This window comes from Oenanthe melanoleuca, chromosome 1, assembly GCF_029582105.1.
Source record: "Oenanthe melanoleuca isolate GR-GAL-2019-014 chromosome 1, OMel1.0, whole genome shotgun sequence".
Classification (NCBI taxonomy): Eukaryota; Metazoa; Chordata; class Aves; order Passeriformes; family Muscicapidae; genus Oenanthe; species Oenanthe melanoleuca.
The window spans coordinates 19,201,205-19,216,332 of NC_079333.1; the positions used below are offsets into that span (position 1 = coordinate 19,201,205).

A 15,128-nucleotide genomic window follows, 5' to 3' on the forward strand; every position below is an offset into this window, starting at 1 on the left:
CCAGGGAGTGGGTGACCACCAACTCATCGTCTGCCATCACTGCCTTTAAGCATCACCCACAAAGAAAGCCCTCCTCATCCTACAGACAGCAGACCTGTATTTAGCTGCCCAGGGCAGCTCTGCAGCCTGAACACAGACTTACAGAGAGACACCAATGTATTTTGAGCTGTGAGAAATATTAAAAGGCTCTCTGCTCCTCTAAGTATTTACTAATAGGACTGTTTACTATCTCAGAAGTTCCAACACCTTGGGAAATCTGCATTACACGGCCTGAAAACACAGGCACTCTCAGATAAAGTCTTACATGAAAGTAGGCAAGATTTTTTTTTTAGTGCAGTCAAGAAATTTGCCTTATTCCTTCTAAGAGATTTGTGCCAGACAGAATATCAAGAAATAAATGGTGCAGTTCCCCAAACTCATGCAAGGTTTTAACTATTTTAGTTCAGCTATCAAAAGTAAATTCATCAGCACACAAGAGGATTCAGGAATGGGAGAGGTCTCTTCTACTTCATGTTAGTGATCTTTTAAAATAAAACTGTAGGCAGCCGCCAAAGCAGTGAGCTCTGAAGACCTTTGCATTCAGTAGCAATCACCCTTGTTCAAGCACAGTTCAAATGAACAGACTGACAGTCTTCGTGTAGAGTTTTGGTTTTTTTTACAATAGATTATCTCATTTCTCTTACATAATTTCAATGATGTGTGAATAAATTTAAACAGCTGGACTACTAAAGTAATTTAAAAACCCCAATTCTTAGTGATGGTCACCTCAAACGTAAGCAACAAAACATGTTCTGAGATTAAGAGCTGAACAGAGTTCCAGATGTACCGAGAGGCCGGAGCATTAAAGGACAGTTTGTGTGTAAAAAATTAATTCTCCCCGCCATCACTCTACTTTTGCTTTAGTTTATACTTCTTGGGGTAGTTTTTGGCAAATTGCTTTTCTACTTTTTCCCGTCCCTTTCCAAGTTTAAGTATGTTGATCAGGTCTAATGTTTTTTTCAGTTCCTTTACAGGTTTGTTGACAAAGCCACAGTATTTCCTTTTTGGAACAAATTCCAGAGCCTTCTTCCAGTCAGCAGTATCTTTCAAGGTTAATAAAATATGCATCATTTGATCCAGTGTGAGATTTTTGGCACCAGTATTCCAAAGCAAATACTTCTCCAGTGGAAGGGCTGCAGTCTCCAGTCCCAGTCGCTTTGCCCGTGCTAAAGAGACTCCTGTTTTTATGCTCTTGTCAACCATCGACCCAACAATATAGATCTTATCGTGATCAAATGTTTTCATTACTTTGGGAGAATCAGCTGTCAGATAGATGAGCTTATCCTTTGGAAAGATTTCTGTGTAGCACTGGTCTGTCACTGTGATGAGCAGTTTGTCCCATGCCTCTCTATAATGCTTGATGAATTCCCTTTCATAAAGACTATCATCTTTGAAGTTACAGAAGTGGATGTGGAATGGATCCACAGATCTCCTATTGCAGCTTTCACTCAGTACTAGCTGTCTCACTGTATTTGTGACTTCTCGGACAGACATTTCTTTTTCATAAGACATGTCAAACACTAGAGGCTGGCCAAAGATCATGGACTGAGCAGCCCTCCAGTTGTATGCTTTATCCATAGTGCTGGACCACAAACATACAAATGGACTCCTTTTGGTCTCATCTGTTTTTGAAGCTTGATCTTGTGCTTCTAGCTTCCTTTCTCTTTTCTCCTCCGCCTTTCTTTTGTTGTTTTTCTTGTAAAGTTCTTTGAGATGCAAGAATTTTAAATACTTCTTTTTGGCTGACTTAGAAGGACACTCCATAAAAGTTTTTACCTGGTCTTCACTCATTTTTTCTGGAACAGCTCTGCCAGCTAGCCTCCACATCTCCAAAGTCTCACGTGCAGCAGCCAAACTGGAAAGCTCCTTAGGCTCTGAGACCGTCTCACTGACCTCTTCTTGCAACCCAGACTTCATTACCTTCTTCCACTCATCTAAATCTAATTTTTCTGAGGGTTCACATGACTTGTCCTGCTTCAGACAAAGTGATAAACTCAGAGTTCTACTGAGCGGAAACAAATCCTTTTTCATCCCATGTTGTGCAGCAAATGGAGGGACAGAACTTCTTACAATTTTTCTCAGAAGCATATTAGCAGACTGCATACTTAGGCAAAACTTAGCTGCAAAACATCAATAAGAGGTGAAAAAAACTTGTCAGAAATCACAAAGAAAACACATGCAGATTTTTATTCTTAGTGACAATTTCAGACAATAGGTTATTTCTTGGAGGATGCCAGGAATTCCTCCCTCTATTATTAATTTTTTACTGTTTCCTAAATAGAAACAGCTTAAACCAGCTATACTTACTGTAATTCAAAATGTAGTTGAACAACCTTCAAGAATTCCCCAAGATCTCTTTAAGTTATCTTTATCATATGATGAGCCTTTCCAACCAAAGTCAGTGAAATGCTGCACAGAAACCAGAAGTATTTTTGTATAATTTACCTATCCTGTGAAAACAGAAAGAAGAGATGGAAGAAAAACAACTAGTAAAGAAAAAGACCATATTTTTTTGCTAAATTGTCTGTGAAGTTGGTAACCCCCCCCCCATTAATTTTATCCACATTTGTATTTAAATATGAAAGGTCTGCAGAAAGAAAAACACCAAGAACATTTAATAGTTTCTTTGGCCTATGCACACTACTGAAGTAAGCACCAGTGAAGTTTCAGTGCTTGAGAAAACATGATTTGGACAAAACTAGAATTAATTCCTAATTTTTAAATAAAAATTAATAATCTTCCTAATAAACTGAAAAAAATTTGATTTACAGAACAAGAAGTTTAATCTAATATTTGGTTTGTAAGTATGTACCTGCTCAGAGAGGCAGTGTATTATTTAGAAATGTTATATAACCTGGCATGTGTTTTACTATACAGTAATTGGTCAAATTGGTTGCTGGCCTCTCATGTTCTATTGTTATTAAGATAAAAGAAACAAGAACAACCAAGCAACCTAACAATGTGAAAATTTGTGTCACAACAGAAGTATCCCTAATTTTACATTAAAGCATTAAACTTACTGGCAAAAGTAATAATCAAAGAATCATGAGGAAATCAAGGGATCTGTTCCTCAATTAACTTACAATTGGAGCTCCAGTACTGAGTCAATCTGAACACCAGATTTACACCATCAGCATATCTGATGACAGTTTTTGATAGAGCCAAGTTACCTTCCAGTATGCCATTCACACTAACATCATTACTGCAAGAATTAATCTAAGGCTTTTTGAAGAAACCTAGATCTGTGGCACTGAAAATATTTTTCTTTTTTAGCGTGACTTCATTGCAACTCATCTCTAGAACAGAAAGGATCTTCACTGATATTTCAGAGACTGAACAACTCGCCTTACTTCTCCAGCACAGCTGCCCACTTAAAAAGACTGAGAAAAACTGGAAGGGGCCGCAGTGGATCACCTGGTCCAACCCCTCTGCTTAAGCAGGGTCATCCCAGAGCACAGGATTGTGTCTAGACAGGTCTGGAATATCTCCACTAAGGGAGACTCCACAACCTCTCTGGGCAACCTGTTCAGTGCAAGGCCACCTGCAGAGTAAAGATTTTCTTCCTCACGTTCAGGTGGAATATCTGTGCATCAGCTCCTGCCCGTCGCCTCTTGTCCCATGGCTTGGCAGCAGAGGGCAGAGCCTAGATCCATTTTCGCTTTGGACACTTGGATGAGGCCGGCTGCAAGGGAGCAGCGCTGCACGTGCACGCTGCTTTACAACATTTACAGCAGCCCACGGCCACCCGCGCCGCGGAGCGCCGGCCCACACCCCACAGCCCCGCGCTGCGCCCCCCAGCCCTCCCGGGAACACGGCGCGCCCGCTCCTCCCGCCGCGGGGTGGCGAGAAGCACCTGCCCGATCTCCGGCCGCGCTCCCGCCCGCCGGGGTTCGGTCGGGACAGGCCCGGGCGCACCCGGAGCCGCCGAGGGGACCCCGATCCGATCCGATCCGATCCGATCCGATCCGATCCGCCCCGCGGTCACCGCCGGCCCGACCGCGCCGCCGCCGCTCACCTCGCGGAACCGCTGCGCATGCGCGGGGCGGGCCCGCCCGGCCGCGGTGCGCCCCTCGGCTGTCCCCGGTGCTCCGCGGCTGCACCGCCGGGTTCCGGGCTGTCTGCGCCCTCACGGCGGGAGCTGCGGCGGGCGGCGATCCGAGCTCTCCGGTATTCCGTCCCCGGGGAGCCGCCGGGCACCGAGCGGGCTGCGGGTGGGAGCTGCCGCCGGCCCTGCTGCGCAGCAGCGCCTGGCCCCGCCGCGCTGGGGCGGGAGGCAATGGCCTGGGGCCGAGGGGTTTGTCAGCCGGCCTGCTGATCTGTGATACCTCTCTCCGCTTCCCTCTCTCCTCTCCCCTCCCCTTTTTCCTTTTAAAAAATTGGATAGCTCAGAGAAGTTTCGCTTCTTTTTTGGCCCGCGGGTTGCTGTTGTTTGGTGGTGCGTTGTTTTGTTGTTTTTTTTCCCTGTCAGGTAGGGATTTTAGTGAAGACCGACTTGTCGCGATGAGTTTTCTGCTGCCCAAACTGACCTGTAAGAGGGAAGTGGATCAGGCAATAAAAAGCGTCGCTGAGAAGGTTTTGGTTCTCCGTTTTGGAAGAGATAATGATGCTGTCTGTCTGCAGCTCGATGATATTGTAAGACCAGTTTTTTGGGTTTTTTTTAACCGACGGTACAAATAGTAGTTGGTGCACAGAAGGGAATGTTGCTTTTGCTAAAATGGGCGCTCATAAAAAGCTTAGTGACAAATATAGAATGAAATTATACTATACTTATGAAAGGATTTGAAAAGTAAGCATCTGTGTTACTGTTGCAGTGGCTGAACAAAGTGCTTGAGGTAGAGAATGTATGCTATTAAATACCTGCTTAAGCTGGTAACACAAAACAGAAACAGGCTTTATAAAGCTTGCCACCCTCTTTTCCTCATGTCTTAGTCTTATTGCCATCTGCCTTTCTCACTCTTCTTAGCTTGCAAAAACAGCTCATGACTTAAGTAAAATGGCAGTCATTTACCTGGTGGATGTGAACAACGTCCCAGTGTACACCCAGTATTTTGACATCAGTTATATTCCATCTACTGTATTTTTCTTCAATGGACAACACATGAAGGTTGATTATGGGTAAGTCATCCTACCATTGTCTATTATGTCTGTAAGAATTATCAGTCTTTTTCTATGTTGCCGTGTTTGGGGAAAGTAACATTTGAAAACTATAATGTTACCTGCATTTGCATTGAGAATTCTGTAGGAAGGCAGAGGATGTGAAATAGGGAAGTAATTTGAAATATGCTCTGATGCAATAAGTAGGTGAAATATGTCTGACTCTGCAAAAAATAGTAAGAAATGATTGAAATCTTAGACATGACACTGCACCTGTTTGGAGGTTACAACATATTTCTGACTTGGTTATGCCATTACAAAGTTAGCTCATTCTTTTAGAATGACCAGATCAGAACCCTTATCTCATTTGGCCATCTTTTTACATTTTTAGGTGGTTTTCCTCTGAATACTTTAACGTTACAATTCTACCTTTGTCTTATGCTTATATTTAGGTCTCCAGATCACACCAAGTTTGTAGGAAGCTTCAGAACAAAGCAGGACTTTATAGATCTGATTGAAGTGATTTACCGAGGAGCAATGCGGGGAAAGCTCATTGTGAGAAGCCCTATTGATCCCAATAACATTCCTAAATACGACCTTCTCTACCAAGAAATTTAATGGCTTGACCTGAGATAAGAATTACACAAATGGACGATGCTGTAGATCCCTTTTTCCTTTGAGCACTTTTGGCTTCCTCTGACATTGTGGGACAGTTTGAGCATTTATCCCGAAGGATCATATTGGTCTCCTTCTGAAAACAGATATTCTGTTACCTCATGCTTCTGTAGTAAATAAAGTACATGTTCATGCACAGAGTTCACACAAGTGACTGTTCTTTGAGTTGTGTGCTGACTAAGCCTTACAAAACAGGCAGGCTCTGTGCATCCTCAGCTATGGCATCTCCACTGCAGCCTTCTTCAGGGAACTAAGTTAGTTGTCTGTTTAGTACCATTTTCATTCAGATGTAATAACAGTAAACCTGACATTAATAAAAAAAAGCTGTGTTTGCTCTCAAGAGCATTCAACTGAATGTGCCTTTCCAATAGAATTTTACATTTTATCCATTGCTGTGTAACAGGACAGAAGTTTCTTCTGAGATGATGACTGCAATCTAAAATGCATATAAACACAAAGCCAAGTTGATGTTTTCTTCTCTCTACTACCCATTATTACTGTTCAACAGCTTTTTAAACTGAGATTGGAATGCTCTACACTTATAGGAGAGGGTTTTGTCATCCTTCAAAGGATCCTTTTTTTGTGGCCATTGAACACTTTTGATTCCCTGTCTTGGGCTGCAATGCAGGATGTAACCAAAAGTATGTATTCTATCACCATCTGTTAAAACCAGGTGGGGCAGTGTTTTTTATCTTTTCCATGACCCATCCTTCCTCCAGGGAGATATTTTCTGCTAATGGGCCGTTGAGTCCCACTGCATGACTGATAAAATTACATCATCCCACTGGGAGATGCTCCACCCAGGGGGAGGAGCCAAGCATTTCCTACCTAGATAGAAACTGAGATTTGGAACATCAGAGCAGCCTTTTCCCACTGGATTCCAGAGGAAAATCAGACCCTTCTACATCACCACTAGACCTTTGGAGGAAAACTGCACCCTTCTACAAGACCACTGCTTCAACAGAACCACATCTGTGACTTCAGGGGGACTGCAGCCTCCACTTAATCAAACTGCTACCAACAACCTGACTGATGGGGTGTCAGGTTGCATTCTGACTCTGTCAGTGTTTTGGTTTTTTGTATTACTGTATTTTTATTTTAATTTTCCTAGTAAAGAACTGTTATTCCTATATCTTTGCCTTAATTTCAAAATTACAATAATTTGGAGGAAGGGGGTTTACATTTTCCATTTCAAGGGCAGCTCCTGCCTTCCTTAGCAGACATCTGTCTTTCAAGCCAAGACATTCCCATGTTCTTGAACTGGAAATTAAGAATAACTCTTTTACATTCACTTTAAAGATTATTTGAACTTCTGCTTGTACACATTGTAAGCCTTGAGTATGTAAATTTAAAAACTGTTTCCCACCTCTGTCAAACTTTAAGCAGCTGAGAGGAAACAGCAATGTCATTCCTTTGCATCAGTTTGGTAACTGCAGGTTGCTAGACTATAGTATCTCTACAGCAGCTCATGTCCAGTATGTTCACTGGCTTAGTAGGCTTTAAATTGGAAATAATTTTACCTCTGTGTGTCATGTTTGGGGCACACCAACTCTGACTGGAGGGAAGGCAGTAATATGTACTTCCCTGAAGTATTGTTCAGCTTAACAGTAAATGTTTCAGGGAGGAAGGTAGTTTTTCCAGTTCTTGAAAGATTTTAAACAATACATGGTACATAGAAAGGAGGAAACAGATTGTTTACATGCCTTTGTTTGGCCTTCTAATGAAGCTAGGCACTTAAATGTTTTCCTGATTGATTAGTCTGATTATAAAGCCATAATTATAGAATGTTTATTACAGAAAACAATAGACAACTTGGTATACCTTAACATCTTTAATTCAACTTTAAATTTCACAGCTAGCCAAAAGGTTTAAGGCTTTCAACAATGCATTTCTTTCCTAACAGTTAACTTCTGTGTTTTTCTTCTCAGAACCAAACAAACTAGTTTCAAACTTAGAACTGCGAATTTCTCCACAGTGCGATGAAGGCGCTTAGGTGACAGAAAGGTGCAGAGGCAGTTCTGAAAGGAAGAGACCACTATCAAGAACAAACCAGTGTACCTTTAGTTATTGCCTCTCTTCTTGTGCTGCTTCTGGTTGCAACACGTGAATTGGAGGCCATTGTGATCGTGGCTTTCAGCTTGCTCTTCAGGTACCTAAAGATTGGTTGTAAGCAGCAGGAGGGTGCTAAACCATACTTTTCTGTCCCAGTAGAGACAGTAGGGCAACTTACTCTCATGAGAAAGCCCACAGTTTTATTTAGGGGTTTGCTGTTTGACACCCATTCCCGGCAGTTTTTCTGTATCCATTTCTGTATTTCCGGATCGTGTCTGCTCTGGTGCTGCACGTTGTGCGTGGAGTCGATGAACGCCACAGAGTACACTTTATTCATCACCTCATGTTTCCTCTGCACCAGCAGATCAATAAACACCAACCCACCATAGCCATGGGCAATGAATGCCACGTTCCTGGCTGCACTCTTTGCAATGAAATGATCCCATACATATAGAGTGTGCTCCTCAGGGCTGCTGCTGCCCCTCTTGGGGATCCCCCAGACAGACTGTGTAACAGTTGGCGTTTCTTCCCTGGTAGAAAATCTCTCCTTTTCAGAGTTCAGATCAGTGAAGTTGTCATTGGGGTTCAGTACAATCACTTCCCAGTGGCTTTGCAGGGCCATTCTGATGAATGGTATTTGTGTTCCATGCCTCAGGCCCTCATTGACAATCGTCCTTCGCCCCCACTGTCCAGCACAAAAAACTCCACGGTCTTGAAGAAGGATAATTAGGCTAGAGGAACTTGTTAGTGCATTCTTACTCATGAAAAAGAAACTTCTTGGTTCATCCTCTGTAGCATCAGTAGGAATATAAACCTTCTGCAGCATGCAGACTCTTTCCAGGAGCTCATAAACATACTGGGTAATAAAATGTCCCAGAACTTTGTAGCGTTTATGATTCTGCTCATGTCCATTCTTGTAGTAATTGAAAACAAAGGACTCATTTGTATCCAGGTGCCTCAGTTCCCCTTTTATATTGAAGTCATATTTTAGTTCCTCTTGATACTCTGAACCCTCTGTTAGTTTCCTCAAACTGAGTTCATGCTGTATTTGTAACCACTACAAATTAAGAAGACTATTATGTCAAAATAGTGATAGACCTCCACAGAACACCTGTCTACCTACCCCCCATTGCATTAGAATTCAGATTTAAAAGCTGTTACAAATAAAACACTTGTTGATCCAGAGTATTTAGTGGTGATCTATAATTTTTTCTTGCTGAATTAAAAGAAGTTTTATAGAACACATTAAATTACATTCTATGTTAAAAATCACCCTATCAGCTGATAAAGCCAATTACCAGAACAAAAAGTGATCTGAATATTTTCAAGCAACTTGAGTTGGAATCTTCTCCTTCAAGGAATGCAAGTTTCCTTAAGGTAAGGTGCTTATCAGATTTAAAATTATTTCTTACACTCCCAAATTAAATAAAACAAACAAACAAAAAAACCCAAACAAACACATTTTTGCTTTTCAACAAAGCAACACCATCTGTATTTTCCTTTTGAGTAATCTCCACTGGGCTAGTGTTATTAAGTCCTCTCTTCAGGGTCTTTCCTGTCTTCTGACTAATAGAGAGCAGGCTAGAAAGTGATACTTTCTCCTTTTTTTATCTCATATAATCAGTACACATAGAAAAAGGGAAAAAATCATATATGATATATAATCCATTTATTACTATCTTGCCAGTTTCCTGAAATGGAAACAGCACAAAGAAAATGCAAGGGTGCCCATTCATCTACAATTTTTTCATTTTGCAGGAAGGCATGAAAGACACAAAGAAGATGGGAAAACAGTCTGTTTGCTGTACTACTGAAATGTGGGCAATTAGTGCAAAAGAGACAATACTTAGTAGGAAAGAAGCTACCCATATTCCAGTTGTTATTCCCATGAGCCAAAGTGGGAGAAAAATGGACATATTTTAAGGAAAGATGTGTAAGAAGAAAGGCACAGCTTTCTGTAAGAATTAGGAATAGATGCAGTTTCCTCAGAATGGTATGCTAGGGAGCACCTCTCAGTCCCTTTCTTCCCTCACCTCTAAAAGATTGGAGACTAATTTCCCAGTACACTCTGAATAGGAGGTTACTATTCTTTTACTTCAGCTACTAATAAGCAGCATTGCCTTTTCAGTTCCAAACCAAGGATATGTGATTCCAAATTAAACCCTGAACATCTTCTTTTTACAAAGCATTGTGAATGGTTGCTGAAGATTTCAGGAGGCAGAAACACACACAGTTTTACATAAGGTGCACATATGACTTTCCTTCCCAAAATTGCCTTCAAGATGCAAAATGAAAAGTTTTGAGGCAATTAATAATAGGCTATCACTTACAAGTTTACTTAAATAGCACCTCAGAATTATATACTTACTAGTCCAGAGGACTGATTTTATTGTAGCAACACAGTTATAGAATTAAAATGTAGCAATTACAGATTGTTCTAGATACAGCTGCATAACGTATGTACTTCTTTGTTGTAGGTCTGCATTCTAAATCAGCATTGATAGCTGTTTATACTTCACTGTCTATACATAAATGCAATATTCAAGGTTGTATATGCTGTCAGGCTTTACAATTACTACCTTAATTTTAAAAATGTGCTTTACGGGGAAAAATAATCCCTCTTCCTCTCCCTCCCACTTTTCTATTCATATTCTAAAATGCTTCAGATGTAAATTCAGCTGGTGCTTGTTGCAGCATTTGGCATATTCTAAACACTACTGCAGTATAAGTACTATATAAAATCCATAAAGATTACTTTGTTTCCCATTTAAAACCACCTTATTCTAGTAAAGCCCAGTATTACCGTATGCTCTCCTGTAAAATCTGTCATCATCATAGATGGAAATCTTTTTCACTCTGGGAGTGCAGACAAGTCCTCTGCGTGAAAAAAATAAACCGCACCATCGTTTCAGTTTTCATTACTTTACATATTATGTGTATCTATCAGTAGCTGGTAGTTTGTGGCCATCAAAGCACTCCAGAAGTTACAAACGAACCTCTCATGTGCGTAATTCACACCTGACAGTAAGTTAAACATCGACTATGAAACTAAACATTTGTCCACACCAGTTTTAACTCCCACTGCCAAGAAGAAAACAAAAGCTCCACACAAAACTTACAATTCTGAAGCTGGCCTGAAAAAGAAACCACACAAAGCAAAAAAATCCCCAGCCAGCAAATCTTCGTCTCCCCTTGGCCGCGGTAGAACTTGTCAGGGCTCAGCTGCAAACCGCGGCCAGCCGGGGTTATGAGGGCACAGCTCCCGTCAGGGGTTATAACCTGGCGGGGTGCGGCTGCCAGCTGGGAAACGCCATTAGCAAGGTACAGCTTAAACCTGGGCGGGCTCGCTATTTCCTCTTTGAAAGGAGTGCGGGTTTCTCGGTTCTCCCCCGCCTTTCAGGGGTCAGTAGCGAGCTCACCCCGGGCAGATCAGCGATCACTGAGCCCGGGCGGGTCGCGGCCCGGCCGGCGGGGCGGCGCCCGGCCCGGAAGTACCCGGGGAAGCTGCGCAGGCGGCGGGGCCGGCCCGGGTAAACAGCTCCGGCGGCGGCGGTGGTGAGTGCTCTGTGCTGTACCCGCTGTGCTGTACGCTACCGCCGGGGCCGTTCGCTGCCGGGGGAGTGGGAGGAAGGCCGGGCTGCAGCGGCCGGCAGCCTCTCGGGGGGAGCCGTGCGGCCGCGATGTGCGCCGCGAACGAGCGGAGCCGGCCGGGCGGCTGAAGGAGGGGACGGAGGGAGGAGGGCTGGTGACGGCGTTGCTGCGCCTCTGGAGGAGGCTGAGGAGAGAGTGTGGGAAGGTGGAATTGCTGGCTCAGGCGCTGGGGATTTGCGGGTTTGCCGGAGGGAAGCTGTTCCCCTCGTGCGGGAGGAGCCGGCCCGCGGAGCTCGGGGCCCGCAGCCTGTGCCGGGCCGGGCGCTGCCGCTCCTGCGTGCTGCTGGCTCCGCCGAGCTGTCAGGCGGGCCCCTTCGCCAGCTCTTCCTCGGAACAGGCGTACTTCGGCTGTTCTTTATCGGTCGGTTCCCCACCCTGGGGGACTATGCCTCTAAGTTAAAAAAAAGCACTGAGATAAGTCCCCAAACTTGGCTTCTTGGGAGACTCCAAACCAGCTGTAATCTTCGAAGCTCTTCTGCCATACTCATATAGAATATATCTGAAGAGAATACGTATAAATGCTGGGAGCTCTGAGGCTGTGTCCTTCCAATGATGAAGTTTATAGATTTAACAGGAATCCTTGTCTGTTATTTATTCTTGGAGCCCTTGCAGTGGTACAGATATCCTGTTTACTCCTTTTCACTCTGTAGTCCAAGTGTGAACTGCATATTAGTTGTGTGCTTGCAGCAAGGAGTTAATCAGTAAGTGTCTTAGCTAAGCATAAATTCTAGGACAATTTCATTAGCAATTCTGTCTTGCCCAGGTCTATCTTGTATTACTTTTTGCCAAGACCTGTAGTGACAGGATAAGAGGGGGCGGTCATAAATTGAAAGAGGGTAGGTGTAGATTAGACATGAGGAAGAAATATTTCTTACAGTGAGGATGGTGAGACTGGAACAGGTTGCCCAGACAAGCAGTAGATGCCCCATCCCTGTGAGTGTTCAAGGTCAGGTTGAATAGGCTTTGAGTAACCTGATCAGTTGCAAGATGTCCCTGCCCATGATAGGAGGGCTGGACTATAATATCTTTTAAAATCCCCATCCAACCCAAGCCATGTTATGAATGTGTTTTCTTTGTTCTAGTTTGCTCAAAAATTACTTTCTTGTTCTTTCTTAGTGCCTACTACTGTGGTTCTACTTCTCTCTTAATCAATTAACCAGAAATTGTTAAATTGGTTGTTTTTTTGTTGGGATTTTTTTTTTTTTTCAGTTGTAAAAACCATGTCAGGAAGAACCTCATCTTCAAGTCACGTCAATGTAAGTGTTCTGAAATTTTCAACATTTTATGTAGAGTCTATGTGTATCCTAGGGTGTTATGATGTGTTTGCATAACAAACTTTGTTCTTCACTGATCTAACTTTTGCTTTGTTGCAACGTGCTTTCTTGGGAAACTGTTTATCGTGGTAGCAGTCAATACTAATGTCTAACATCTATTAATATATTATAGACTTAGCATTTGATTACACATAAACAGAGTGTTTTCCAAGTTAAGACCTAGGCTAACACCTAAATTTTAGAGTAATTGAAGTAAGTAGACCAGATGCAAAACTGTGTAAGACTTAGTTATCTGCAGAGGTGTACTCACAGGCTTATGCTGGTGTATTTTTTTTCTTAAAATATCCCTATTAAAAGTAGTTTCTAGCAGTGGGAGTACTGCTGAGAACAAATGGTAGACATAGGAACTGGTGTGATTGGGTAAGGTCTGGGTGATCTAGTGGTTTAGAAACAAGCTGTTTCCAGCACTGTGTTTATGTACTTTCTTTGGCCCTTGCTTCTACAGGTGGGAACCTTCATGAAAGTATTGCTGATTTAGATGAGTCTGCCAAGTGCGTATGCACATGTATGTGTAGAGTTAGTCACTTTTTATTTTGGAAAAGCTGAGGCAACTCTGTGTTTAGCATAGATTCAGACCTCTCTTTGCCTGTTGACTTTGTGCTTGTTCTGTAAGTTAATTGTGGACACTGCAAACCAACATCTTCTTAATGAGTGCAAGCATTGGGAAGATGCTGTGTGGTGAGCTGGAAATGTTGCTGGTTAATGTATCTTGTGCTTTTTTTTTTATTCCTTTCTGTTAGTTGTCTCTTTTTTATACTGAGTCTGACTTTATCTGTACTTAATGTTGTGTGTTATGTCATTACAGAGGTTATCAGGACCTCTTTAATTTTAAATGTATGGTAAAATTCTAGATAACAGTGTTCTTTGGAATTTCATAATAGAAGCTGCTAGTCAGGCAGCACGTGGAGGTCTGAAGTAAGAAATCTGTTCCTATCCATTACAGGGCAGATCAGAAACATGCATTGACTGATAAATACGTTCATAGGCCACTTCTGAAACAAAACCAACCAAATAAATTTGAAACAATCTACTTGTAGAAGTTCCTGAATAAGTAAATATTTTGTTTCAATCCTTCCATGTTGGTTGAAAAGGAAGGGAGGTACTTGTATGAGACGTTGTTGCCTGTGACATTTGTATCCTTTAGAGTTTGAGGAATCTGTTATTTACAGAGTATTTGTTATGGTGTCTGACCAGCATTGGCAGCTTGAGATACTGTTTACAAATTTGGGTCTAATTACAAAAAACTTAAAAAAGTTTCAAAGAAGTGTAGAGGAGGAGAAAGAGCACTCATGATTCAGACTGAAGGGATGAGGTATTGCCTCATTATGGTGCAGCATGCTTCATTATGGTCTGTCTGAAGGACTACCTGCTGAGCTAATGAATGCAGTTAAGGTGCTAATAATGAAGTTGTTAGCATCACTGTTCTGGAATCCTTCCTTGTAATTTCATGTTACAATGCAAGGCATCTGGTGGCTTGCAAATCAAGTTCATATGAGGCTTTACAGTGTCCATCATATGGAGCAGCTTCAGCTTTTTCCTGCCTGAGCTAGACTCAGTTGTCTGAGAGGTGTAAATGTTGCATTGCTCTCTGACATGCTCTCAACTGGTTGTATTTGCAATGTCAGGTTTTCCCTCTCAGAATGCCGAATGCCTGGAGCAGTAGCGATGCTTGCACTTTTATTCTTCAGTTGATATTATTTTAACTGGTTTAATTAACTGATAGGAATATCATCTGTTTTCTTATCTTGATCATCTAGTACAAATTTAGTTTGATTATTTTTTATTTGATTTTCAAAGACCATACCTTCTTTAGTACATATCTTTTTTCCTGAACTGGTGAGTTCCTGTGAATTACTAACTGTTTTCTCTTTCAGTAATTAGTTTCAAAATGCTGTTTCCATTTCTGTGGGATTTGGCAATGACAGTAGTTTATACCATTTTGAGTACTTTAAAGTCTGTTTGATGCTAAAGTACCACACCAAAATACATGTACTATTATAAGATGTAATTGTTCTTCATCCTGACTTTTTTCTGTTGAGAAACCTGGTCATGACATTCAGTTATTTCATTTTTTCTTTATCATTCTCTCAGCTGAGACAGTTAAACTACAGTGTTAACAAAGCAGAATGAACTAAGAAAATAGTGCCAGTGGATTGGTTATCACCTTTTTGTCACATTTGAAGATGTAAATTTAATGAAATAGAGCTTTTTCAGATGGTTCATGTGTTAAAACCAGCTCATCGTGTGGTATGACACATGATTTGAGATCAAGGAGTAATGAGG

General features: G+C 42.0%; 4 protein-coding genes across 15 annotated transcripts in view; 2 read left to right on the top strand and 2 right to left on the bottom strand.

Annotated features, from left to right (window-relative positions):
- Positions 1-638: 638 nt before the first annotated feature.
- On the bottom strand, positions 639-4,100 carry TRMT10C (tRNA methyltransferase 10C, mitochondrial RNase P subunit). Of its 2 annotated transcripts, none has more exons than XM_056505209.1 (3): positions 3,893-4,100; positions 2,347-2,489; positions 639-2,159 (listed from the first exon to the last, which is right to left on the bottom strand). In XM_056505209.1, the coding sequence occupies exon 3, from the start codon at positions 2,140-2,142 to the stop codon at positions 889-891; it is 1,254 nt and encodes a 417-aa protein (XP_056361184.1). In that variant the 5' UTR covers positions 2,143-2,159; positions 2,347-2,489; positions 3,893-4,100; the 3' UTR covers positions 639-888. The 2 variants fall into 2 exon arrangements, with proteins under 2 accessions (XP_056361184.1, XP_056361193.1); XM_056505218.1 differs by having other exon boundaries at positions 4,055-4,092.
- Positions 4,055-5,949, top strand: TXNL4B (thioredoxin like 4B). 3 transcript variants are annotated; one of them, XM_056505264.1, is made up of 4 exons: positions 4,055-4,206; positions 4,508-4,671; positions 5,003-5,154; positions 5,586-5,949. In XM_056505264.1, exons 2-4 carry the CDS (start codon positions 4,540-4,542, stop codon positions 5,749-5,751), a joined length of 450 nt encoding a protein of 149 aa, XP_056361239.1. In that variant the 5' UTR covers positions 4,055-4,206; positions 4,508-4,539; the 3' UTR covers positions 5,752-5,949. The 3 variants fall into 3 exon arrangements, with proteins under 3 accessions (XP_056361239.1, XP_056361230.1, XP_056361247.1); XM_056505255.1 differs by having other exon boundaries at positions 4,089-4,250; XM_056505272.1 differs by lacking the exons at positions 4,055-4,206; positions 4,508-4,671 and adding an exon at positions 4,302-4,474.
- Positions 5,950-7,624: 1,675 nt separating this feature from the next.
- On the bottom strand, positions 7,625-11,310 carry LOC130260121 (putative protein FAM172B). Of its 2 annotated transcripts, XM_056505240.1 has the most exons (3): positions 10,980-11,310; positions 10,664-10,737; positions 7,625-8,917 (listed from the first exon to the last, which is right to left on the bottom strand). In XM_056505240.1, the coding sequence occupies exons 2-3, from the start codon at positions 10,694-10,696 to the stop codon at positions 7,847-7,849; spliced, it is 1,104 nt and encodes a 367-aa protein (XP_056361215.1). In that variant the 5' UTR covers positions 10,697-10,737; positions 10,980-11,310; the 3' UTR covers positions 7,625-7,846. The 2 variants fall into 2 exon arrangements, with proteins under 2 accessions (XP_056361215.1, XP_056361205.1); XM_056505230.1 differs by having other exon boundaries at positions 10,664-11,310.
- Positions 11,311-11,343: 33 nt separating this feature from the next.
- Positions 11,344-15,128, top strand: part of SENP7 (SUMO specific peptidase 7) — a 40,591-nt gene continuing 36,806 nt past the window's right edge. For 6 of the 8 annotated variants that reach the window (XM_056505117.1, XM_056505127.1, XM_056505138.1 and 3 more), the window contains exons 1-2: positions 11,353-11,412; positions 12,721-12,767. In XM_056505117.1, the coding sequence (XP_056361092.1) occupies positions 12,732-12,767 (36 nt within the window). In that variant the 5' untranslated portion in view covers positions 11,353-11,412; positions 12,721-12,731. Of the gene's footprint in view, positions 11,416-12,720; positions 12,768-15,128 lie in introns of all 8 variants that reach the window. The other 2 variants (XM_056505164.1, XM_056505147.1) reach the window with 2 other exon arrangements.

Excerpts from the sequence above, each read along its gene's own strand:
- TRMT10C (XM_056505209.1), bottom strand. The coding sequence starts at position 2,142 with ATGCAGTCTGCTAATATGCTTCTGAGAAAAATTGTAAGAAGTTCTGTC.
- TXNL4B (XM_056505264.1), top strand. The coding sequence starts at position 4,540 with ATGAGTTTTCTGCTGCCCAAACTGACCTGTAAGAGGGAAGTGGATCAG. Across the intron at positions 4,672-5,002 it reads GTCTGCAGCTCGATGATATT|CTTGCAAAAACAGCTCATGA; the intron begins GTAAGACCAGTT and ends CACTCTTCTTAG. Across the intron at positions 5,155-5,585 it reads CACATGAAGGTTGATTATGG|GTCTCCAGATCACACCAAGT; the intron begins GTAAGTCATCCT and ends GCTTATATTTAG.
- LOC130260121 (XM_056505240.1), bottom strand. The coding sequence starts at position 10,696 with ATGATGATGACAGATTTTACAGGAGAGCATACG. Across the intron at positions 8,918-10,663 it reads ATTTTACAGGAGAGCATACG|TGGTTACAAATACAGCATGA; the intron begins GTAATACTGGGC and ends CTTAATTTGTAG.